This window comes from Gymnoscopelus microlampas (assembly GCF_963454915.1).
Source record: "Gymnoscopelus microlampas genome assembly, chromosome: 4".
NCBI lineage: Eukaryota > Metazoa > Chordata > Actinopteri > Myctophiformes > Myctophidae > Gymnoscopelus > Gymnoscopelus microlampas.
In genome coordinates, this window is record NC_139941.1 from 19302487 (window position 1) to 19329935 (window position 27449).

The window sequence follows — 27449 nt, forward strand, 5'->3', positions numbered from 1 at the left end:
TTCTTACCAGGTGCATGGTCGGGAAAAGTAACTTTACAATAAATCTCAGTAAGAGAATACCAGCACTCAGGGAACAGTCCTTTTAAGGCACAACCTAGCTTGACCTGAACATGTAAGAGAAGCAGACAAGCAGTGTGTATTGATCCACTCTCTCTTTTTCCCTAATTGCAGGATGCTCCAGTGGTTAGGGGTGCAACAGTGTAACAGTTAATTGAACTAATTGATTTAATCAATTATATACATAATAATCGATTTTGCTTGTTTTCTTTTGGAAAAATAGCTGACCCACAAACTCACAGCTTGATTTTGAGCTTGTAGATATTTTTGTGTCAATAATCATGTGTCATAATATCCATTATATTTATGCAATTATAAATCTGTGATCCTGTGTGCAGAACAGAACCCATTGGAACCTATATGCCTCTTAAAAGGCCAATACCCAATTTCTTAATTAGTGACTCAGGGCAGGAGCTTAAATTTCAAATCACTACTATCTTAATGAGACCCTAACCGCTGAACTTGTTCAAGACGGGGCTTATTTATTGCGCTGTGGCAACATAATAGACAATTAAGTTTGCGCCTAACTGCACGTGCCAGAAGTCAAAATAATTGTTAATGCCGTGTCAGACAGACCAATAGCTCCTGCAAGGCTTTCTAATCAGTGTCAAATTCACTTCAGGTGTTGTTTAACATGTACTTCACGTGCAGACTTCCACGGTTCGGTGCTCGCTGTTGGCACGCCGATCTTTGGCGGAATTAAAAGTCCACGAGACGCGGCGCAGATCAAGACGGCAAAGACAGATGAGCTCAGAGTTATTCACAAATCAGGGGCATCACCTCGCCAGGCTGTCATAATGTACAGGGAGGGGTGATGAAGGAGCTCAGGCTCCTATAGGACTGGGTGAAATGGACAGAATCAAATATCGCAATATTTTTGACCAAATACCTCAATGATATATACGGTATGAATATATATGATGATGATAATATAATATTGTGACGATAATAGCCAATTAAAATAGCCTGTCAGCAATGAGTGACAGAAGCATTACGCATTGCACGCATGTGCTGTTTAACTTCCCTGGCCTGGTGCCTTGGTCAAATAGTTGTGATTGATTGTCTGGATGGCCTTTAACCCATTGAGACCTGAAGCCGATTCTACATGTCTCCTAAATCTCAACAGTTTTCTGAAAAACGTATGTTTCTATATCAGTGGTGTTCAATCTTTTTCATGTCAAGGACCCCCACAATTATGTGTATTTGGCCGCGGACCCCCATCAAAATATTTTGTTCCAGGGACCGCCAGAAGCAAAGGTTTGAGTTAAAAATGTTCTCTTTAAAAATATATATATTCAAAGATTTGCACACATTTTCACGATTTTTCAAAAATAGCAGATCTACAAGCTCGTAGCGCGGCACTCGGTGCCGCGCTATGAGCTTGTATATCTGCTATTTTTGAATAGCCCAAAGTGTAAAATAATGCTTTTTAGCTCGAATCTAAAAATGACACAGGTTAATTATTCTAACTTTGCCAATAGGTTTTCATATAAATTCATGGATGGATGCATCCTAAGTGATTATACCAGCAGGAACAAAAGGTCAGGCAAGAGTGAGGGGGATGGAAAGTAGGGGGTGTTGCTTGCCTGCATTCCCCACAGGTGTGACGTAAGTACCATGCAATATTCTAGGCTCTCATCACGACATCGATCTAATATCATCTCTATGTTTGCCCAGTCCTACGGGGAAGCTACAGTGGTCAGCCAGCGGTTCTTCTGACCCTTTTCACTTTGTGCCTCCTGCGTGGCGCGCATGACCCGAGATAAAGCCACTAGTGTCCGCTAGGGGCAGTAGAGAGCTATATAAAAAGCTTTCCACTGTTGCCTTAATGCATGCATTTGAACCTAGGCTATATCTACCCCGTGATTGGTGATGTTTATGAAAATGCATGGACATTGATGCATTTGAAATTCATATAATACATTTTCTGAGAGAGAGAGAGACAAGTTTTTTGTTTGGGCTTGGGCGAGGGAATAGAAAGTTTGCGAATGGATGAGTCTAGTGTGGGCAATCTGTGCTCTCCAGAAAGCCTGTTGAGACATTTTGAAGTGAACATCTTCTGGTGTTTATGGGCATGTTCATAATTGTTATGGGATGCATGCAACCTAAGTCTAGACTGTTTATGTAACAAAGCAATGCAAACCACAGCCTGTCTACTGTGAGTTGGCGCTTTTATCGTTTCTCAGCAGAGCACAATTAAAAAACAGCAAAAGTGAACAATTTCTTTGTTGTTCCAGCCTGAATATCCCCTTTATGAATGTATGAATGTATTGATATATATTTTTACATGTAGGCAGACACATTCATGTATGTTACATGCATGTATAAAGTACCCTTCCACCCCCACCCCTGAAGAATAGGGCTCCCCAAAAGCCAGAGTGTATAACTCAAACACTATGGAGGAGTATTACCACAAATAATAATTCTTGCCAGGTTGCCAGAGAGAGAGAGAGAGAGAGAGAGAGAGAGAGAGAGAGAGAGAGAGCCCCATACTGACATACAGTCAGCATGGGATGGATATACGGAAGCTTCTTGCACTGCAGGTGGGAGACGAGTGCAAACAAAGATGGGATAGAGATGGTTTTCCAGCAAAGAAGCTTAAGTTGTGAAATTGGAAATGTGGGCTGAGTGCATTAGGGCCAGCCAATGCTTTTTGGAGGACCGAAGCTGTAATTGTATTTGCTGCTGAGATGCAGTGAGACGTATCTAAGTAGGTTGGCGTGGCTTATTGTTAGTATCAGCCGAGCAACGAGGGCGTTTGTCAATCAAGGTGCTAGACCATGGGAGATGGATTGCTGAGCTGGAGCACCACATCTGCTGAACCTGGCACTTTCTCTCTCTCTCTCTATATATATATATAGAGAGAGAGAGAAACGGGGGGGGGGAGAGGGAGAGATTAATTTTGATTCAGAGATTCATTTTGATTCAATTCTTGCCATACATTTTACCTCGTAGCTGGCTGGCAAAAGTTAACTGTTTATTTTTGCCAGATCCATGGGCCAGCCAATAATGTGATTAATCAAAGTTCATCAGCACAGTGGCATGAATCCGGGTCTGGTTGAACTACAGCAGGAAGCTTGTCTAATCTTGTTTTAACCGCTTTCATCTAAGTTATATTGGCTACTGAATGTGTACATGTTCATGCCTCTCTCTCCATGGTGCCAGCTGCCAGATGTACATACTGTATAGCCTGTGGTCAGTATAGTGCGTGTGTCTCGCGTAGCCGGACCATCAGAGATCTGATACATTTGCGGATATCTAAATTCAGTGAATTGGATAAAACATGGGCGGAAGCGATTGATAAGTCATTTAAAAAAATAACAGCTTCACAGAACTAATGCAATATGGGATGGTACTGTATATCAGGATTGGTTTTCAGAGGGTGTACTGTAGGTTTGTTAGTGCCACTGTTTTTGTCCGGCGTCTAAGCCCATTTCATTCATTTAGATCGGCGCTTCTCAAACTTTTTCATGTCAAGGACCCCCAAATTGATACATAATTAGTCCATGGAAAGATAGTCCTTTTGAAAAGATATGACAGGGACCCCCATGAAAGAACCCTCAGTTTTATACGCATTAGACCACAGCACAGACCCCATGTTATGCCATTTTGATCTCAGGGACCCCAATCTACAGTGTAAAATCCTCTGTGTTGATTTAACTCTCAGAGTTACAGACCTGTTAAGGGTCGTTTAGGTCCCTATACAAGTATGTAACTCTGACAGTATACAAGTATGTACTCTGACAGTATACAAGTATGCAAGTATGTACTCTGACAGTATACAAGTATACAAGTATGTAACTCTGACAGTATACAAGTATGTAACTCTGACAGTATACAAGTATGCAAGTATGTAACTCTGACAGTATACAAGTATGTAACTCTGACAGTATACAAGTATGCAAGTATGTAACTCTGACAGTATACAAGTATACAAGTATGTAACTCTGACAGTATACAAGTATGTAACTCTGACAGTATACAAGTATGCAAGTATGTAACTCTGACAGTATACAAGTATGCAAGTATGTAACTCTGACAGTATACAAGTATGTAACTCTGACAGTATACAAGTATGCAAGTATGTAACTCTGACAGTATACAAGTATGCAAGTATGTAACTGACAGTATACAAGTATGCAAGTATGTAACTCTGACAGTATACAAGTATGCAAGTATGTAACTCTGACAGTATACAAGTATGTAACTCTGACAGTATACAAGTATGTAACTCTGACAGCATCCACATGTGTATACTGTCAGAGTTAAGGGGAGACCTTCAAATGTAAGCGTTTGAGAACCATTGCTGTAGAATTGAATTGAAATCCGTTGAATTCAACCATGATGATGATGATGATGAAAATCTGTTGCAAACAATGTTTTTCTGGGGCTGTGGGAGTTGGGAATGAGTTGTGTGTGTGTGTGGCTTGGCTGCAGAACACCATATGTGCTCACACTCCCTCCTCCTCCTCCTCCCTCCAGTGCACACAGGATATCAGTGAGGCCATGGCTAGGTATCCAGGCCCCACTGCGCTGGACGGACTCTGGCTTTGAACACATTCCACCCCAGTGCTCTGTGAGAGGCAGCTCTGTGTACATGCACGCACATGTGTGTGTGTACGCACGCACGCACGCACGCACGCACGCACGCACGCACGCACGCACGCACGCACGCACGCACGCACCCACCCACCCACACACACACACACACACACACACACACACACACACACACACACACACACACACACACACCAGTGTTGGAAGAAGTACTCACATTTGAAGTACTTAAGTAAAAGTATAAATACCGCAATGTAGAAATACTCTGTTACAAATAAAAGTCCGGTATTCAAAATGTACTTGAGTAAAAGTACAAAAGTATTCGCATTAAAATATACTTTGAAAGTTTTGAAAGTTTTGAAAGTAAAAGTACTAATTTTGCAGAATGTCCCATTTCACAAGTTTCTAAATTATAAAAATGCTTTGAAAATAGCAGATCTACAAGCTCACAATGCGTTGTCTTGTAGTCTAAATACCCTAAGTATGCATATGGCTGAAGTGATTAATGCATGTTTTGTAATGATAATCAAAATCTACAACGTAACTAGTAACTAAAGTTTTCAAATAATTTTAGTGGAGTAAAAGTGCAATATTTGGCTCCGAGATGTAGTGGAGTAGAAGTAAAAATACAGAAAATTGGAAATACTCCAGTAAAGTAAAACATACCTCAAAATTGTACTTAAGCACAGTACTTGAGTAAATGTACTTAGTTACTTTACCCCACTGACACTGCCACACACACACACACACACACACACACACACACACACACACACACACACACACACACACACACACACACACACACACACACACACACACACACACACACACACACACACACACACACACACACACACACACACGCGCGCAGGGCTCAACCTTCTATCTGCCAGCACAGCTCACAGAATCATGCTAATGCCTGACAGTTAAATATTAGAACGTGGAGGCTGTGCTTTAAAGTGTGCCTCGAGTTCCATCGAGCTCAGCTTCCGTCTAGACCTTGTTTATCGGTCTGCTTGTGCTCCAGCTAAGTGCATTGAGGAGTGATGTCTGAAGTCTGTAGAGCCCAATTGAGTGGATCGTTTAGATTAGAATAAATAGATTAGATAAATTAAAAGAGGCATGTTTGGCTTCATTATAATTTTGATTAGCATTTGATTAGACATTTCCAAATAGTGGGTGTTGTCTGGTCTGTCCATGGTTGTCTGAGATGTAATGTAACTGAAATAGTGTGTGTGTGTGTGTGTGGGGGGGGGGGGGGGGGGGGTTATTTGCATAAAGTATAACTTACTAGAGTCGAGTAACAACATTAAAAGTAAATGTAACAACATTTCACCATGCGTAATGAGTATAAAACATAATTTCATTATTCTGCTCCTCGTTAAATGTTAAATGAACTCTCTGGGAAATAATTGCTGTGTCAGATGGCCAGGGGTCCTTGAGGGGGTCCCCAGTCAAATCATTTTTTGATTTGAGCTAAAAGGCATTATTTTACACTTTGGCTATTGAAAAATAGCAGATCTACAAGCTCATAGCGCGGCACCGAGTGCCACGCTATGAGCTAGTAGATCTGCTATTTTAGAAAAATCGAGAAATTGTGTGCAAATTAATATATTTATATTCTTTTAAAGCGAACATTTTTAACTCAAATCTTTGCGTCTGGGGGGTCCCTGGAACAACATATTTTGAGATGGGGGGTCTGCGGTCAAATACATATTAATATGGGGGTCCTGGACATAAACATGTTTGAGGACCACTGCCATAATAACTCACCCAGCTCCTCTCTCTCTCTCTGTGTGTCTGTGCCCAGGCCGGGATGATCCGGACGGACTCTGACGAGTACTTCATCGAGCCTCTGGAGAGAGGAACCCAGGAGCAGGAGGACCACGGCAGGGTCCACGTGGTTTACCGGAGGTCCGCCCTGCTGAAGACCCCCTCCGACATCTCCCAGGACTACCAGCCACAAGGTAGGCTGCACCCACGAGCCAGCTCCCACCCCAACCATCCAGAACCAGTGTCGTCGTCGTCGTCTTCTTCTTCTTCTTCTTCTTCTTCTTCTTCTTCTTCTTCTTCTTCTTCTTCTTCTTCTTCTTCTTCTTCTTCTTCTTCTTCTTCTTCTTCTTCTTCTTCTTCTTCTTCTTCTTCTTCTTCTTCTTCTTCTTCTTCTTCTTCTTCTTCTTCTTCTTCTTCTTCTTCTTCTTCTTCTTCTTCTTCTTCTTCTTCTTCTTCTTCTGTTTGTTAGAAACGTTGCGGGGAAATAGCTGCAGGGAACAGCCTGGAACTTTCTGGAAGGTCTGGTGGTGGTCCCTATAGATCACCTGATTTCATTTATAAAAAGTGGGTCATGTTCAATGACGATTTTTTTTTTGGCTCACCTGGTGTTTGCTGGGGGACGGGGATGTTTTTTTTTTTTGCTGTGCCTATGGCATGGCTTTACATTAGCTGTACAGTAATTGTAGTGGTAGAGGTGACAATTTAAAATGTGTCTATTGCTGCATTGCTCACCTGGTGGACATGTCTAGTGGACAGTGGTGGAAAAAGTACTCAAATTCTTTACTGAAGTAAAAGTACCAATACTGCAATGTAAAAAATACTCTTGTTACAAGTAAAAGTAAGGTATTCAAAATTTACTTGGGTATATAAGTACAAATGTATTGGTATCAAAATGTACTGTACTTAAAGTACCAAAAGTAAAAGTAATCATTATGCAGAATGTCCAATTTCACACGTTTTCAAATGTGTAAAATGTATTAAAATCCTTTGAAAATAGCAGATCTACAAGTTTGTAGATCTGCTATTTTCTGTATTGTATACTGTATACTGTATATGAGTGGTTTTGTAATAATAATCAAAATCTAAAATGTAACTAGTAACTAAAGTTTTCAAATAATTGTAGTGAAGTAAAAGTACAATATTTGCCTCTGAGATGTAGTGGAGTAGAAGTAAAAGTACTGAAAATTGGAAATACTCAAGTAAAGTACAAATACCTCAAAATTGTACTTAAGTACTTTTACTTAGTTACTTTCCACCACTGCTAATAGTGGACGCATGTGCATTATGTTATAACATAACATAACATGACATGAACATACTCTACATAATGTGTTTGTACTGAATAACGATAACGTGTCTGTAACCTTTGACTAGCAGAACATGACATTCTGTCATTTGACATTCTGCACGACATTCTCTTCCAAATGATGCTAAACCTCGATGATGAAACATTTATGAAGAAAAATCAATTATTCAACAACTACGTGGGGGGACGACACTAGCCCTAATGGAAAGAGATGCCAGGTGTATATTTGCTTTGTATTCAGCCTTGAGAGGTTATAGTGAGTGACTGCTCCTGTTCCACTGATAGCGTGCTCCAGGTGAAGAGGCATTGTTGTACCGTGTGAAGGTCAGCATGTGGTGGAGGTCGCTCCGTCATTAACCCTTTAAGACCGGGGAAACGCGTCCGTTTGTGTCATTTTTAAGATTTCTTTGGGGCTATTCAAAAAATAGCAGATCCACAAGCTCATAGCGCGGCACCGAGTGCCGCGCTACGAGCTTGTGGATCTGCTATTTTTTGAAGAAAAGAAAAAAAACGTTCAAATGTGTGCAAATCTTTGAATATATATATATATTTTTAAAGTGAACGTTTGTAACTCAAATCTTTGCTTCTGGGGGGATTCTACAAATGTCTTCTAAATCCTAACAGTTTTTTGAAAAAAAGAAATGTCGCTGTTATATCAGTGGTTCTCAAACTTGTTTTCATTTCAAGGACCACCCAAAATGTATTTGGCCACGGACCCCCCATCTCAAAATATGCTGTTCCATGGACCCCCACAGAAGCACAGATCGTTTTTTTTCTCTTCGCTTTAACAAAAAAAATAAAAAATTCAAAGATTTGCACACATTTTCACTCTTTAAAAAACAAAATGCAGATCTACAAGCTCGTAGCGCGGCACTCGGAGCTTGTATATCTGCTATTTTGGAATAGCCAAAGAAATCTAAAAAAATGACACACAGATGCGTTCGGTCTTGACGGGTTAATGATTTCACAGATACTCGCACTCGCACTATAAGACATGTTGAAATGCCACGCTCCTGTGAGTCCAGACAACAAGCTGCCTGAGGGGCCTATTAATGGACAGTTCACTGGCAAAGACAGGGAACGGCACGGCCTTTGATTTGATCAATAGAACGCCAGAGGGGGGGCGACAAAAGGAAACAAGCGGGGACGTCAATCAATCCCTGTAGTTGTGAGGAACTCTGCTTGATAACTATAGCCCAGGAACAACATGGTTTTAGACCTGGGGAAGATGCAGGTTATTGTGTGTGTGTGTGAGGTTTGGACAACGCTTAGTAGTACCATCACCGGCGGCAACGCATTTTGGGGGCGTTTATGCAAATCCATCCGAACCCACCTTTTGTTCATGAATTAATTCTTTTTTTTAACCCATCAAGACCTGGAACGCTTCAAATTTTTAGATTTGAGCTAAAAAAGCATTATTTTACACTTTGGCTATTCAAAAATAGCAGATCTACAAGCTCGTAGCGCGGCACCGAGTGCCGCGCTACGAGCTTGTAGATCTGCTATTTTTGAAAAATCGTGAAAATGTGTATTATTTTAAAGCAAACATTTTTATCTCAAATCTTTGCTTCTGGGGGGTCCCTGGAACAAACTATTTTGAGATGAGGGTCGGCGGCCAAATACATATCATTTTGGGGGTCCTTGACATGAAAAAGTTTGAGAACCACTGATATAGAAACATAGGTTTTTCAGAAAACTCTTGGGATTTAGAAGACATTTGTAGAATAGGCTTCAGGTCTTAATGGGTTAAATACGTTTATACTTCATCGCGTGGCAGTGTCGTACAAAAGTAGCAAGAATAGCCCCATCTACAAGCTCACAATGTGTTGCGATGGGAAAAACGGTTTTCGATACCATCACAGGAATGCTATTGTAAATAAAGGCTTTTTTTAAAAGGCTTTTCTTTCTTTTTCAACTTTGAACACTTCCAGTACGCCGGGGCTAAAGAGCACCTCAAACAGATCAAACCACACTGATCCTCAACCAAGCAGGGCTCCAGTCTGCTGCTAAACCATTTTGAATCTTTTAATAACAAATCAAGTCTTGACTAATAATCATCATCCTCAATCTCTTCTGCCCGCGGTTCTCCTCGGTGCCCCGAGCAATTGACCTGCATTTTGCACACATCCATTGACCACTTTCCCCCAAATGTCAGCTGTTTATCAGCGTTTCTGTGTTGCGCTGGCTCACCGAGTTGCCAAATCATGTGCGTGCAACAAGCGCCAGTGTTGCCACATCCGTGAAACAAGCGGACCATGACGCACTTTGGGTGCTCATATCCCCCGACGGGTATGGTCTAGTACTCATAATTGATATAATGGATTGTTCTCCATCCTACACTCTCTTATTGAACCCGTTGAGACCTGGAACGCATCTGTGTCATTTTTTTATTTGAGCTGAAAAGCATTATTTTACACTTTGGGCTATTCAAAAATAGCAGATCTACAAGCTCGTAGCGCGGCACTCGGTGCCGCGCTACGAGCTTGTAGATCTGCTATTTTTGAAATATCGTGAAAATATGTGCACATTTTTGATTATATATATTTTAAAGCGAACAGTTGTAACTCAAATCTTTGCTTCTGGGGGGTCCCTGGAACAACATATTTTTTGATGAGGGTCCGCGGCCAAACACATGTCATTTTGGGGGTCCTTGACATGAAAAAGTTTGAGAACCACTGATATAGAAACATAGCTTTTTCAGAAAACTGTTGGGATTTAGAAGACATTTGTAGAATCGGCTTCAGGTCTTAACCCTAACCCTAACCCTGGGTTAACATGGCCACACTGATACATGCACACATTGATGTGCACACACACGTGTGTGTTGGTTATATTGAGCATGGCGTTGTGCACTTGGTTGCTTGTGTCAGTGTTGCCTTGGCTGCTCTTCCTGTGAGGAGGTTATAGGTAAGTCAACAAACTGTGTGAATGGCCTTCTCAGGAAGAGAGAGGAGTGGGTGTGTGTGTGTGTGTGTGTGTGTGTGTGTGTGTGTGTGTGTGTGTGTGTGTGTGTGTGTGTGTGTGTGTGTGTGTGTGTGTGTGTGTGTGTGTGTGTGTGTGTGTGTGTGTGTGTGTGTGTGTGTGTGTGTGTGTGTGTGTGTGTGTGTGTGTGTGGGGGGGGGGGGGGGGGGGGTGTTTGATTGATTGATGTACTTTATTTAGTAAGACATGAGAACAACAGTACATGGAAGTACAAATTCACAATACAAGGTCTACTAAACTGGAAGACTCATAAAAGCACAGAGCTTGTTTCAAATGAGTTCCCCATGCACACAAATCATGATGACATATAAGAGACAGACAGATATACACAACTACTATAGAATGTCATACAATCAGTTTACAGGTTACTGGTATGAAGAGTGAGAAATATGTACAAAAGGAGAAGGAGAGAGGGGGGGGGGGGGGTAGGGGGGTAGGTTAGGTTAGGACTTAGACAGGGGCCATTTTCCAATTGCAGCCTCCTGAAGGTGTATCTTTAGGGCTGTTTTGAAAGAGTAGGGTTTTACACTCCTTTTACACTGTAAGAGAAAGTGTTGGCGCTCTCTTCTATTACAATCAGTGGTGTAAAGTAACATTTACAAGTACATTTACTCAAGTACAATTTTGAGGTACTTTTACTTTACTGGAGTATTTCCAATGGTCTATACTTTCACTTCTACTCCACTACACCTCAGAGGCAAATATTGTACTTTTACTCCAGTACAATGATTTGAACATTTTAGTTACTAGTTACTTTGCAGATATAAATTATTACATTATAAAACATACATTAACCACTTTAGCCCTATTTTATACCTATAGGCAATTTGAAAATAGCAGATCTACAAGCTCACTGCTATTTTCAAACATTTTAGTACTTACTTTTGGTACTTTAAGTACATTTTGATACCAATACTTTTGTACTTTTACTCAAGTAAACGTTGAATTCCGGACATGTACTTGTAACAGAGTATTTCTACATTGCGGTATTGATACTTTTACTTGAGTAAAACATTTGAGTACTTTTTCCACCACTGATTACAATCCCCTTGAACTCTACAACAGTGGTTCTCAAACGTTTTCATGTCAAGGACCCCCAACATAATATGTGTTTGTCTGCGTACCCCCTTCCTCTGCTGTTTTTGAATAGCCAAAGTATAAAATATGGTTAACGTGGTTAAAACGTTACCCTCAACATGGTTTAAACGACCCTCAAGGGACCCCATGGGGGTCCCCGGGACCCCACTTTGAGCACCACTGCTCTAATATACTTTAGCAATGTTTTGTTGGATCAGCAGTTACAGTACAGTACATATTTCACGCATAAGCGATGCCATCGTCTCAGCTAATCCGCGACGCAGCGCAAGGCACCTTTTCTCCTTCACTTTATCCACTGTGAGGCTCAAAACGCCAGCGTTTTGCTTCATACACATTGCTTGGATAATCCGCCATGCATTTGTAAATAAATAAAGTGAAATAAATAATAATAATGATCCCTTGCGTTGCAATAGGGCTTCGCACTGGTCGTCTGGTGGCCCAAATAAGAGTGTGTGTGTGTGTGTGTGTGTGTGTGTGTGTGTCGATATATTGCGATATCGCATGAAATTTCACCAACGATCTATCACGATAGTCCTTGTATTCAATTCATAAACACTTAAAATAGCACCAAACAGTTCAAAAATCATCATCACACAAATACAAAAAAAAGTTTTTTTAATTTATTTTGTTTTTTTATATCGATATTTTTTGTCAGTATATCGATTATTTATCGCGGGAGGAAGTATCGCGATATTGATATATCGTCCCACCCCCAGTGCCATATTAACCCTTTAAGACCTGAGGCCGCTTCTAAGAATTTTCTAAATCCTAACAGTTTTTTGAAAAAAAAAAAAAAAAAAATGTTTTTCACGATTTTTCAAAAATATCAGATCTACAAGCTCGTAGCGCGGCACTCGGTGCCGCGCTATGAGCTTGTAGATCTGCTATTTTTGAATAGCCAAAGACATCTAAAGTGACACAGATGCGTTCCAGGTATCAATGGGTTAAACCCAGCCTGTTGTTCCTTTAGGTCTATACGGTACAGAAATGTGTCTCTACACAGCCAGTCATAAGGTTACAGTACCTCTCCTCCCTCTCTGTGGGAATCGCGTCCGTTCCGGGTCCTCACGCCTAAAAAAAACGCTTATCCCACTGTTTATGTGAGACAAACAATCAATCACTTTTCATTTAATTTCTGGGCTTTGCGACGCAGTTTGTAGAAAGGGGCGACGGTACCCTGTGCTATCTTAAACAAACGTGAACTTTCTCTGTTTTCCGATTAAACACGTTTCTGTGATATTGAGACTCCTGAGAAAACAAGTGGGATTCACCAGGATTACGCAGGCAAAAAAAGTGCTAATAATCACACATAACTGTTTCTTTGCAGAGCTCAACTAGACGAACATTTTCTCTCATTGAAAATATTTGGATCTTAACCCTTTAAGACCGGGAACGCATCTGTGTCACTTTTTGATTTGAGCTAAAAAGCATGATTTTACACTTTGGGCTATTCAAAAATAGCAGATATACAAGCTCATAGCGCGGCACCGAGTGCCGCGCTATGAGCTTGTAGATCTGCTATTTTTGAAAAATAGTGAAAATGTGTGCAAACCTGAATATATATTTTTTTAAAGCGAACATTTTGTAACTCAAATCTTTGCTTCTGGGGGTCCCTGGAACAACATATTTTGAGATGGGGGTCCACGGCCAACTACATATCATTTTGGGGGTCCTTGGCATGAAAAGGTTTGAGCACCACTCATATACTGTAGAAACATAGGTTTTTTTCAGAATACTGTTGGGATTTAGAAGACATTTGTAGAATCGGCCTCAGGTCTTAATGGGTTAAATGGCCTTTTTGATCAGACGTGGTTGAGGTAAAGAAAAAAAAGAAGAAAAAAGTTCTTTCCCTCCAGACCATATTTTTGTGTAGAGCTCCAACTTCTTAAAGTTTGCCACTTCACTGTTGGCTGAACCGCTGAGCTGCTAGTTACCAGATACCACAAAATTCACTCTGTTATTTACTGTATTTATTCTCTCTCAGCCTCTTCCAGTGTGTTTAAAATAATTGCCATGCTCTTAAATGAAAGCACTGATTTGTTTACGCCTCCAGTTACCACCTTAAAAAAAAACATTAACACCTGGAAGGAGTTTGCTGTGTGATTCAGCACATTTCATCAGGCAGGAATAGTGCATAGAAAGGCCATCGAGTAAATTAAATGATAAGGTTTTATTGTAAATTGACTTTAATGTAAATCTAACATTTGACTTGTAATTTATCTTTCAGTCATCATAACTAGTATACTTAAATATCATCAAGCAAATTACAATGATACTTTTCTATTGTACATGACCAACATTCAACTGGCTATATTGCTTGGGCACACTACATTGCAGTATTGATACTTTTACTTAAGTAAACAAATTGAGTACTTATTTTTCCACCACTGATAGAGATGCATCAGTAACCATGAGTTGGAGCATGGATAAAAATGGCTGGCCGTCATACACAATACACATGGAAAATGTGCTATGAATGACAAAGAAGCGGGCGCGTTCCTTTGCCGATAGCACAAACCCCAAATTGCCATCTCAGTCTGGCAGCTCTTTTTTTCCATTGTCTGCTTGATGGATGAGAGACACTCTCCATGAATCCACCATGGCTACACGCAGACATACAGTATAATTCCCACTAGAGTCTAGGGACTAGACTGTTGACTACAAAGTATAGGCACAAGAACAAGAACAAGCCTGGGACACTGTGCCTCCACACTTGTGGAGTGTGCTTTCCTGCAGACTTTTCTATTCTGTACTATGAAAATGTAGAAAAAATGTGTTCCTCAACTTGAAGATATACAAGTCCTGGATGTTGCTTAAAGACTAGCTGAAATGAAAAACATGTTTTCCACGGTCATGTTGGGGACATAATTCATAATATCTATACAGTATATAAAAATAAATGAATAAATACATATTTTTTTGCTTATTTCTTACATCAAGGGTCCAATCTTGATTACTTCCTTCAACCCGGTCACTTTGCTGTGATTGGCTGAGACATGCAATTCAATTCAATTGTGTTGAAGTGCCAAATCGCATCAAGTCAAGTGTCTCCAGACACTTTACATATAGAGCAGAGCATTGCATTGTTTTTGCGACAGTGAAAATGAAAAAAATCCCCCTTAACCCTCTAAGACCGGGAACGCATCTGTGTCATTTTAATATTTCTTTGGGCTATTAAAAAGATAGCAGATATACAAGCTCATAGAGATTGTGAGCTTGTAGATCTGCTTTTTTCTTAGAAAAATCGAGATGATTCGTGCAAATCTATGAATACATATTCTACAAATGTCTTCTAAAACTGTTTTTTGAAAAAACTTCTGTCGCTATATCTGGTGGTTCTCAGACTTTTTTCATGTCAAGATTATATGTATTTCACCGAGGACCCCCATCCCAAAATATTTTGTTCCAGGGACCCCCCAGAATCAAAGATTTGAGATTTGAAAAATCGTGAATTTTCACGATTTTTCGAAAATACCAGATCTACAAGATCATAGCTCATAGATAGATCTATGAGCTTGTAGATCTGCTATTTTTGAATAGCAAAAGACATCTAAAATGGCACGCATGTGTTCTTAATGGGTTAACTGGAAGGGGGAGTGCACCTGTTTCACTATGAAATATGTCACAATACGGAAATGTAATACTCTTAACATACCAATTAAGTCAGATTTGGAATGCTTGACATGATTACTGTGTTAAAAAGTAAATAATAAATATGTTGTACAATGTACAGAGCACTGTTATCAGACAGAGATATTTGAAATGTGTCATGGGAGTGTTAAAGATCACCTTAAATCATGTTACAGTCTAAATAATATTTGTTGAGTCAAATGGCTGCACTTCCATCCGGATTAACATAGTATAGTATGCTGCTGTCTCTGTGTGTGTGTGTGTGGGGGGGGGGTCAATGGATGGTACTTAAGTTTAAAAGTACTTCATTGTTAAGAAGAGCAGCAGACGTTGCTAGTGATAAAGTATTGTCTTGTTCTTAACCCATTCCATACGGGAAAGCATCATTTTAAGATTTATTTGGCTATTCACAAATAGCAGATCTACAAGCTCATAGCGCCACTCATATGCCGCGATACGAGCTTGTAGATCTGCTATTTTTTAATAGACCCAAAGAAATCTTAAAAATGACACAGGATGCGTTCCCGGATGGAGTGGGTTAAGTGAAGCTTTGCTTCAAAAACGTCTGTCTGTTCTCTCTGTCTCATGGGGGTGTATCCTGTCACTTCACACATGAGCCCACAGAAGATGAAGACATGCGCACAGGGAGGGGGAAACTAAATAAAATCACACCAATGCCAATTGAGTGTGTGACAGTGTGGAAATGAGAATCACAGCGTGGCCCGTGTCACAATGTCCCCGGATACCACGCCTGTCCCCCCCCCCCCCCCCTTCTCACGTGCACACAAACCACACGCCTCATGCCTCCATAAACCCCCTGCTTTAACAGAGATCCATTCTGATCTGGTGCCTTCTGTGTGAAACAGACGGTAACCGTCTTCCATGCCGACATCTCGCCACTCCGACTAGTGGCTTCCGCGTGCGGTTAGGGTTAGGGTGAGGGTTAGGTATAGGGTTCGTTAACGTCGGAAAGGCGACATGTCGGAAAGCCGCCATGTAACCGAAACAGACAGACCCACCACCGTAGCACGTTTGGACATCGTTGATGTCGGGGCAGAAACGTCCTATCGTACCCCTGTATTCTGACTTGTGTTTTTACCAGGTGCTTGAAGAGCGCCGGGTCTAAGAGATTGACTAGTCAACACTTTCTCGAAACGTTTTCATCATTGGCTGTCCTTTAAGCCAATGGGGAGAATGGGTCGCTCGTTAATTCATTTGCTCCAGGTGTGTAAGCTCAGAAGCTCATTTAATTGGGCTTTGGGCAACAGTCGAACCTCCGCGACCGTTTTGGTTGACAAAGATAGCAGTAGTTGAGCCATGTTTGCTTGCTACAGACCAGAGTGCTAGTAAGTGCTAACAACAAATGAATGCTAACACAGACACAGACACACAGACACACACACACACACACACACACACACACACACACACACACACACACACACACACACACACACACACACACACACACACACACACACACACTCACAGAGAGAAGCACCTGGTATAATATGACTTGTCATTTCTTGTAAATGAACGCCCTACTTGATCATACCACAGCGTCACACCAAAGCATCAAAAGTAGCAGATCCGCAAGCTCGAAATGCGGTGCGGTTTTGACCTTGTAGATCTGCTACTTTTGCTGTTTTTGAACATGTGAGGTTTCCACCCGACGGAGACGATGTATGGTTTTTCACTCTTGCACCAGGCTTTACCGAATAGTTTGCAGCTTAACGCCTCATTCATAACGTTGACAAACTTGACATTCAAAATGCTTGTCGACGCAGCATACGGCTTGTCGACGCGGAACCTCCTTCAACTTCCTTATTGGCCTTCATTTTCCCTGAGTCACGTCTATAAGGAGGTAATAATGCAGTTTGTGGCTTTGTAACACGGCAGGGGCCTCCAAGTGTACTTTAAGGGGGAAAAATACCCTCCCCAACAAAAGCACAAGAAGTGTGTGATGGCCGTCAGAATGCTAGCCCTTTGTTGGAGCGCACTTCAAAGTGTTTTTTGGGGGGATTTCACAATTAGCTAGCAAACGGTAAAACAATTCACGGGTATATTCAAATAAATTAGCCTATACACAAAGCTCCACTGTAGTAATTCTTACGTTACAGTAAACTATGTAAACCCTGAGCCACACACCATATTTTGTGCTATTCGTTGAATAGTCCTTTCTCAGGCTGGGCAAAATAACTTCAACTCAATCACCATTATGTCAAACTTTTGCCTCGATTATGATTAATGAACGACTATAATACAAGTAGAAAATAGCACATCTACTAGCTCACAAGCTTGTAGAGTAGATGAGTTTGTAGATGAGCTAGTTTTGCCATTTTTGCTCGCCGCCATTGATTACCAATCAATTATATTTTCGGTTAATTGCCCAGCCCTTGTACTCTGCACAAATGATTGCAAACTGTCGGACGGCGACATTGGTGACTTTTTTTGGGGAAAAGTGTTCTGGTGGGGCTTTGGGAAAAACACGCTGATGTGCCAGATTAGGCCAGAAAGGGGAGAGCGAGAGAGAGAGAGAGTGACAAAAAAAGGAGAGAGGGGGGGGGGCTTGATTTATATATTGTCACACAGATGTGCTAAGCAGAATGGAGGCCAGCCACAACGAGGAGGAATTTGGGCTGGCAAGGATGAATAACATTCACAGGAGAAAAAAGAAAGAAAGGGGGAAAAAAGATAGTGAATTGTGTTTTTCAGTGTGCAATCTTAGCCAGAATGGATGTCAAAGACCACACAGTAAAATCTGGACTGTTAATTTATCTCGGAACGGATTAACACATTTGAATGAACAGGATTTTGCTGTGCTCATTGTGTTGGATAACAAAGAGAGTAAATTGAATATTAAGCCGGGTTAAGTTGTTAGCCAGATAAAGTTTGCTGCCAAGCTGCCTGCCTCTGTAATTATTTATGTAATTAGTGTTGCTCTGGGAACTTACTACTAGGACAGCTGGATGTTATAACTCTGCTTATTATTATTTTAGATATATTAGTGTGACGGCACGTGTCTGGAGACGGGTTCAATGTGAACTTCTAATGTAGGGGTCCTCAACAGGGGGTCCGGGACCCCTAGGGGGTCCTCAGAGTTATTACAGGGGGGCCGCAAAGTCTTTGTGTGGTAGGATATTTTTTACATTAACCTCTTGAACCCTAGCATCCCTATTCTGAGGCGAGCATTAGCTAAAAATAGCCGATCTACAAGCACTCAATGCCTCGCGCTGCGAGGCATTGAGTGCTTGTAGATCAGCTATTCTCGGCAAAGAGGTTTGGTTTAGAGGGGAAAAAAGGGCAGGCCAAATACAAGGTTTCTGTGTTGAGGATTTAAGTGGTTGACTGTCTGAAAATACACTTTAACATGAAACCAACACAATGCTACACAATGCAAGTCTATGAAGCTATCTATGAAATCTATGAAAAAGTAATCTGCAACACAATTTTATACAATATGTAGTGGGGGTCCCTGCTTCATCTCTCTCAGCTAAGGGGTCCTTGGAGACCCTCCATTCTAGTGCTTAAGTTAGGCTCCGGCCCTCACGGTGTCGCGTGCAAATCGGCGATCTACAATGATAGGATATTTCCGCACGTAATATGGGCTTAAAGCGGTTTCGTCTCCTTGCAAATCTGGCCTGAACTAGACTTTACGGATATGAATTCAGGGGCTTCAGTTTGTAAGTAATAGTGAATAGTAAATAATTCAGACGGTGAGGAGGCATGGCAGGATATTGATGAGCCGTGCAAACAGCTTGAGATGAGCTGGAGCACACCACCAGTGGAGTGCTGACAGTGCTAGCAATACCATAATATAAAAGCAGTCAGTTATAACTTGTAACATACAAGTAAAAGAGAGTTAAGTACCGTACTCGAGTAAATGTACTCAGTGATTTTCCACCACTGGGTATAGAGGGGAGGTAGTTTACCACTCTGAAATGCTCCACAACATGTTGTAAAGTCAGCCATTGAGCTGCTGTAATTAATTCCTGCCTACTCCCCCATTTGTCAGGGCCGTCATTCAGCTATTGTTCCCACAATATGATTGGTCTATTGTTCCCACAGTATGATTGGTCCGTGTACCTCTCTGCCCCCTCTTCCGCTTTGTCTCAGAGGATAATGGAGTGTAGCATAGAGATGAATAGAATTGGGGTCTGTCCAGGGTTAGAAATTACATGAACCCGTAATGGATTTTCAGGGTCTTTTTGTTTCGCATTTGGAGGGCCGCCGAAATTGTTAGAAATGAAAAAGGTTATTAATCATCCTTGCATCCTTACTTACAGAAAACATTGATGGACGTTAATGGGCCGCTATTGGGAGTGGGGGAGTCAATAGCACAAGTTTGCCTCACATTTTTTATATTTGGTTGCTGTAATGTTTTGGAGTTTACGTGGCACAAACATACTGAACCACATACACAGTATAAGCCTGACGATAGACTGAACTGACACTTGTCAACCGTACAACCATTTAATCCATTTAGACCGGGAACGCAGCTGTGTGTCATTTTACGATTTTTTTTGGCTATTCAAAAATAGCAGATCTACAAGCTCATAGCGTGGCACTCGGTGCCGCGCTTTGAGCTTGTATATCTGCTATTTTTGAAAAATCGTGAAAGTTTTGTGCAAATCTTTGAATATATATATTTTTAAAGCAAACATTTGTAACTCAAATCTTCTGGGGATCTCTGGAACAACTTATTTTGAGATATGTTTGTTTTTTTATATTTTTGAAATGTTTATTTAAAAAAAAAAATGTAAACAATTTTTTGAATCGGCCTCGGGTCTAATGGGTTAATCAATACCTGTGATGTGTCAAGTTAGATAACTTAAAATGTTATGAGGTTAACTTCTGTTTGGATTTGGCACGTCAAATAAAAAGTACTTGACTTGAATTTCGGGGGAGGGGCAACGCTGCAATGAATAATACTAACGAACACACAGCTATGGCAGGTGTGATATCATCAGTATGTGTGTGGCGATACTGCATGTTGCCTGAAGTCAGTAAATAACAATGTTGTGTGTGTGTGCAGACCAGATACAAAGCAGTGAAACAAACATGTCTCTGAGGCAGGAAACAGAGAGAGAAAAAGGGCAGAGGGAAGGCTGTTAGGAGTCCTCAACCTGCATGAGCTCTGAATCCCAATTAGGTATCAGCTACCAATTCAACGTAGCATCGCTGTCAGGTGGACACCTAGTCCTGTATGTCCAAAACTCAGTGGTGTAAAGTAACTAAGTACATTTACTCAATACTGCACTTAAGTACACTTTTGAGGATTTTTTTACTCTACTGGAGTATTTCCCATTTTCGATACTTTTACTTCTACTCCACTACAATTATTTGAAAACTTTAGTTGCTAGTTACTTTGTATATATAAATTATTACATTATAAAACACACATTAACCACTTTAGCCCTACTTTATACCTAGGCTATTTGGAAATAGCAGATCTACAAGCTCACAACGCGTCGCATCGCAACGCATTGTGAGCTTGTAGATCGGCTATTTTCAAACATTTTTGTACTTTTACTTTTGGTACTTTAAGTATATTTTGATGCCAATACTTTTGTACTTTTACTCAAGTAACATTTTGAACACAGGCCTTTTACTTGCAACAGAGTACTTCTACATTGTGGTATTGATACTTTTACTTAAGTAAAAAATGCCGGTACTTTTTCCACCACTGCCAAAACGTACTTTTCAGAAACCGGAGAAAAGAAAAAAAACCTGTGTTCCGATGTAGTTATTATTTATTCACAAAGCTCTTGATGATACCTTTCATTGCTTTAATATTATAAAACCCACAGACACATTTAACCAACCACTTTCACTTTCACTTTAATAGCATTGTGAGTTTGTAGATCGGCTACTTGTGTGCGACACTGTAATATGACAATGTAGGGCATTAATCTAGTGTGGAGATACAAGGTTTCTGCCCCACAGCAGCAATAGACAGGGCTCTAACAATTGATTTGTGGACTCTTGGGTCCTTACTTAAATCAGCTGTCTGCTCTTAGCACAGGTTCAATGCTGTTGGACTCATTTATATAGAAGCTGACAGTGACATCTGAAATCCTTTAGATGTCCACGGTGAAGCTGGTTGTGTTTACAAAGACCCTTCTTTCTGTCTGAGTAGGAAACCTGCATGTGTATAACTTGATACTTGTTGGTATTGTTCATGAATGCTATTGGATGATAATCAGTGGTGGAAAGTAACTAAGTATCTTTACTCAAGTACAATTTTGAGGTACACTTACTTTACTTTAGTATTTCCTTTTTGTGATACAAATTTTACGACGCTACAATAATTATTTGTCAGCTTTAGTTGCTATTTGCTTTGAAGGTTTCAATTATTATTGCAAAACATGCATGAACCTCTTAAACCCTATTTCATACTGGCTATTAAAAAAAAAAGCCAATCTACATGCCCGTTGTGAGCTTGTAGATCAGCTCATTTAAACTTTTTGGTACTTTTACTTTGGTGCTGTACGTATGTTTTGATGCCAAGACTTTTATACTTTTACTCAGGTCAAGCATGAATACAGGACTGTTAATTGTAACAAGAGTATTTCTTTATATTATGGTACTGCTACTTTTACCTATACAGTAAGTAAAACATATGAGTACTTCTTCCACCACTGATAATGATATAAAGTACAGTAGTGACATCAAGACATGCCCATATGATCTGGGATTAGAGAATATGCCAGCAGGACTGTTTTAGCCGTGCGTAATCTGAGAGGTAAAAAACACTCTACTCCCCTCAACAGCAGCCACTGTTGAGGTGCCTCAAACAAGCCCCCCCGGACCACCAACAGCTGTGTGTTTGAAACTGAGCTGTGCTGTGCTCATGGATTTCAGTTAGCCTGGGCTGACTTTACTGTCTGTATTCTAGTGTGGTATTATGTCTAGATGCAGGCAATACCATTTTCTTGTACACAGCTAGCAGAACAAATATACACTGTTAAACACTTGAGACCTATAAAGTTCATCAAACGTATGTTCACTATTTTTGAAACTCTTTTTTTGGGGTCTTGAGCTGAAAAAGTTTGGGAACCCCTGCCATAGAGTTTTTAGAGTCATTCTACTTAATTCTATGGACACCAGCCTTTTGTCTTTGAGCAACAGTTAATACGGTCTTTTTAGACACTATTTAGTGAACAAGATTCAAGAGGGTTTAATTTGTTACTCACTCATGCAGGTACAAACCGCAAACTGTTGCTACGGCTTGTTCCACAAGACTGTGCTAACAGCAATACAATATGTCAACAAGATTATAATAATGATAATTCTGTATGTTATAAAACAATTAGAAAACAAGCAATGACAGTCATATTATAATAGCTTGTGGCAAGCTAAAAGACTCATGTATCTTACTAAACATTACCATTGCCTTTCACATCTAAAGCTCAGTAGTGGATTTATTCATGCACTCGTTACTACTTACAGGTACAAACAATCTAAAATAACTTACAACTACTAAAAAACATGTTTCGATTATTTAACCAACTGACGCACATTTCCCTCTTTATGTAGCATCGGCAGTTGTGATGCCATAGCCTGAGAGGACGTTCGGGTGAACGTGTTGCGCTGACTGATTCAGTCACTCAGTCAGTAACGACCAGCTTGTGCTTCACACAAGCTGGTAAAAAGAATAATAAAAAGTTGGCAATACCACAGGTAAAAATCACTTCAGCAGATAATAAATAAATCCTTTAATAAAGTTGTCAGTAGTACATGTAAAACACTTTTTTTTTTATTGAACACTGCAGCTACACACCCCAGGCTATTGCAGTTAAAAGAATACAAACTAAATCCGTTGTACAGTGTAGTCTGTAAAGTGAACACTTTAGAAAAGACAACTTGTTACATTAATAATGCATTAACCACCCACAGAAAAGCGCTTTGGGAGTGTGCTCTGATATCACTGTTATTAAAACGATGAATAATATATCGTCGCTATGGGGCAGAAACCTTGTATGTCCAAAACCCTTACTTTTCAGGAAATGGGGGGGAAAAAAGAACCTGTGTTCCAATAGGCTCTATGCACAGCAGCCATGTTGGAAAGAAATATTCCTTCACAGGTGTTACCAATGATACTAATGAAGGCTCTGTTCCATTCTGGTCAAACAGAGTCAGGGTGCTGATACTGTGCGCCCATTTACGAAAAAACACGAAACGTAAAAACATGGAGATAAGAGGTTTCTGCCCGACAGCAACCAATTATATTTTGCTCCTCGTTATGTAAGAGTTGTTCACGGAGCTCATTGCTCAACACCGACAGAGAGAAGAGAAAGGACCGTGTGGGGTTAATCACAGCCTTGACTGTTGCGGGAAGTGTGATGAAATAATGTGGTGGAAAGTAACTAACTACATTTACTCAAGGGCTGTACTTAAGTAAAAGAAAGTAATGTGGTACTGTACTTTGACTTTACTTGAGTATGTCCAGTTTACATTCAGTATACCAATTAAGCCCTATTTCACACTTCTATACTTCTAAACAGCTGATCTATAAGAGCTTGTAGATCTACTATCTTCAGAGTACTTTTACATTTTTTTAAAAGTATACTTTGATGCCAGTACAATTTTAAATACAGGACTTTTACTTGTTTAACAGTATTTTTATATTGCGGCTTTGCTACTTTTAATTAACCCATTAAGACCGGGAATCTGTGTGTCATTTTTAGATTTCTTTGGCTATTCAAAAATAGCAGACCTACAAGCTCATAGCGCGGCACCGAGTGCCGCGCTATGAGCTTGCAGATCTGCTATTTTTGAAAAACCTGTGAAAATTCGTGGCAAAATCTTGGATTATATATATTTTTAAAGCAAACATTTGGAAAATATTTAGTCCCAGGAACCCCCAGAGGCAAAGATTTGAGTTACAAATGTCCGCCAAAAAAAAATAAAAATAAATCCCAACGAAATCTAAAAATGACACACAGATGCGTTCCCGGTCTTAAAGAGTTAAGTAAAAAAAATCTGAGTACATCTTTCACCAGCGCTGAGATATTATGTGGTGTGTGGAGCACCACTTTCCCTCTGCAGCTAGAGCTGTGGTGATAACGCCATGTCTCTGAAGAATGCTAATGGCTTCATGGCGGTCATTTAATTGCCTTGTAACTGCACGCTGAATGATAAAGCCATTAACCCATGAAGACCTGCGGCGATTCTTTAAAATGTTTTCTAAATCCTAACAGTTTTTTTTTTTTTTTAATAGATTTTTTTTTCAAGATTTTTCAAAAATAGCCAAAGAAACCTAAAGTGACACAGATACGTTCCAGGTCTTAAAGGGTTAATACAAACATAATTTAATTTGACATGGAGTTCATAAAAAAACATTAACAACTTGTTATGCATCTTCAATCACAAAATAGTGCCGGCAGTGCTATGGGTGTAAAGGAGGCTACAGTATTTTGCTGATAGGAAAAAGCAATTTGCAGTTATTAAAACGTTAAGATTATCTGGCCTTCAGTTGGCGTTGGTAACATAGAATTTTCAGTAAGTACCTTGTTTAAATGTTTTAATTAGGTGTGTGTGTGTGTGTGTGTGTGTGTGTGTGTGTGTGTGTGTGTGTGTGTGTGTGTGTGTGTGTGTGTGTGTGTGTGTGTGTGTGTGTGTGTGTGTGTGTGTGTGTGTGTGTGTGTGTGTGTGTGTGTGTGTGTGTTTGTGTGTCTCTCTGCCTGCCTCTGGGTGGGAAGAATGAACCCATCAAATACTCAACATAGAAAATGAACCTCAAATGAGCCATAACATCGCTATTAATAGCCGGATATTCTGAGAGAGGCAATTTTTATTCTTACATCATACTCAATCACCACCCGAGTATCCTACTATAATTCTAGTAACCTGACGGTGGATGGGGTCTTGGGACTCCGATCAAACTGCGCATGCGTCGTTGCCAGGTTTCGCGAGAGAAACAAGCAGCGAGGTCTATGAAAACGAGGCCAAACCAAACGAACCCTATAACACCAACATTGGCCCTAAAGCGCTTACAATCGGCGGACATGGCAACACCGACGCCGACGCTACACCATAGACCCCGCCCACTCTCTACTGTGTAAACACTCCAGATTTGTTTCCCCACACAGATGCACATTAGCTCCATAAAGAACGGTTCTATGTCGTTCTCTTCCAGGATCGGGCGAACGTCCGCCAAGGCTCCGCTGTTTACCCTTTTGTATACATCGTATCCCACAACTAATGGTAGATTCTAAACCGCACGGATGTTTAAGGTTTGGTCGGCTGCATGGAAAATAAAAAATATTCGCGGTACAATATTTTTTTTTATCGCGAATTTTTACAAATCCACGGGCCACCACCATTTTGCATGGTCACATCCTACTTTATAAACAGTAAAATCCACGTAGAAATAGTCTTACAAAGACGATAGACATAATAATACATGGGCGACGCCATTTTGCGCTCAGACCGAATTATTTTGGGAACATTTTTGCGTATAACACAACAAGGGCCATTAGCGTCCGCGCAGTTGAAACGTGACGTGAGCAGACCTGATTGTATGGGTAACACATTTAACACACGTGAATTAAAAATAAACTCTGATTAATGTTGTTAGTGGTGTAAAATGCCATCAAAAAATATACTCAAGCCTGCTGCAGGGCAACAGAAAATAGCAAGCCTACCGAATTATTTTGGGAACATTTTTGCGTATAACACAACAAGGGCCATTAGCGTCCGCGCAGTTGAAACGTCACGTGAGCAGACCTGATTGTATGGGTAACACATTTAACACACGTGAATTAAAAAATAAACTCTGATTAATGTTGTTAGCGGTGTAAAATGCCATCAAAAAATATACTCAAGCCTGCTGCAGGGCAACAGAAAATAGCAAGCCTATTTTGCTATTTTATATAGCAAATGTGTATATATATATATATATATATATATATATATATATATAGAACTATAACAACATAGTATTTATATATCCGTTTTTATATTTATATTTTGCTATATTAAAATAGCAAGCCTATATTGGTGCTATTTAATGTACTTATATACTGTTCTATGTGTGCATATAATTTGCAAATATTAAAGATTTGGAATTGTGTAGATTTCTTTCAGAGACATGTATGGACTGTTATATCTTGAACATTTATTCATTTCCACTTACCAGACACTTTTTTTATGGTAAAAATGAGCATAAAAAGCAAAATACAGAATTCAGAAATATTGAAATGGAAAAAACAGAATTTGGGAAAAAAATTAAACGGATTTCATATGGCTCTTGCCGCGACCGGGGGGGGGCACGACGGGACGCGCGCGGGGGAGAAACCGCGCGACAGGACGTGCATTAACCCCACGTTTGCAACGACTTTCGTATGCGCCCTTCACCGGGTATGGTCTAGTGGTGTATAAAAGAGTATAGGTTCTCAAAGCAGGTTCCGGACACCCCCAGGGGTCCTTCGGGGGCTTCCAGAGGTCCCCAGCACAATCACTTAAGTGCTATTTTGTATTTTAGCTATTAGAAAATAGCAGAAATCTCACAATCGCAGAAATCTCACAAAGAAATAGCAGAAATCTCACAATCGCAGAAATCTCACAGTGTGAGATTGTATGCTGTGTTGCCAGATTCTGTGAGAGAAACAAGCAAACAGGTCTAGGAAAACCAGCCCAAAAGAAGCGACTATGGGCCACACGAGCACTTTAACATATAGGTCAGCTATTTGAAAATAGCAGATCTACAAGCTCACAACGCGTCGCGATGCGACGCGTTGTGAGCTTGTAGATCGGCTATTTTCAAATAAAATATTGCGGGGAAATTATAATAAGCAGATCTGGCAACCCTGATTGTATGTCTGCTATTTCTGCTATTTGTGCCCCTGGCACAAAATTATTTTTAAATGGGGGTCCGCGGCCAAATACGTATACATTTGGGGGTCCTTGACACAAAAATGTTTGAGAACCACTGATGTAAGAGCAAAATGGCTGCCGTGTGATATGGTTGACATTGTGTGGTGGCGTGAAACCGATGCCTTTCTCTTTGCACAATGAAAAAGCAAATTAAAGAGAT

At 40.4% G+C, this 27449-nt stretch overlaps 1 protein-coding gene across 1 annotated transcript in view; it reads left to right on the forward strand.

The window, feature by feature from the left end:
* The window catches only part of adamts3 (ADAM metallopeptidase with thrombospondin type 1 motif, 3), a 209088-nt gene that overhangs the window by 46237 nt on the left and 135402 nt on the right, over nucleotides 1-27449 (forward strand). The window contains exon 4 of the mRNA XM_084055325.1: nucleotides 6431-6587. Coding sequence (XP_083911451.1) covers nucleotides 6431-6587 — 157 coding nt within the window. The remainder of the gene's footprint in view (nucleotides 1-6430; nucleotides 6588-27449) is intronic.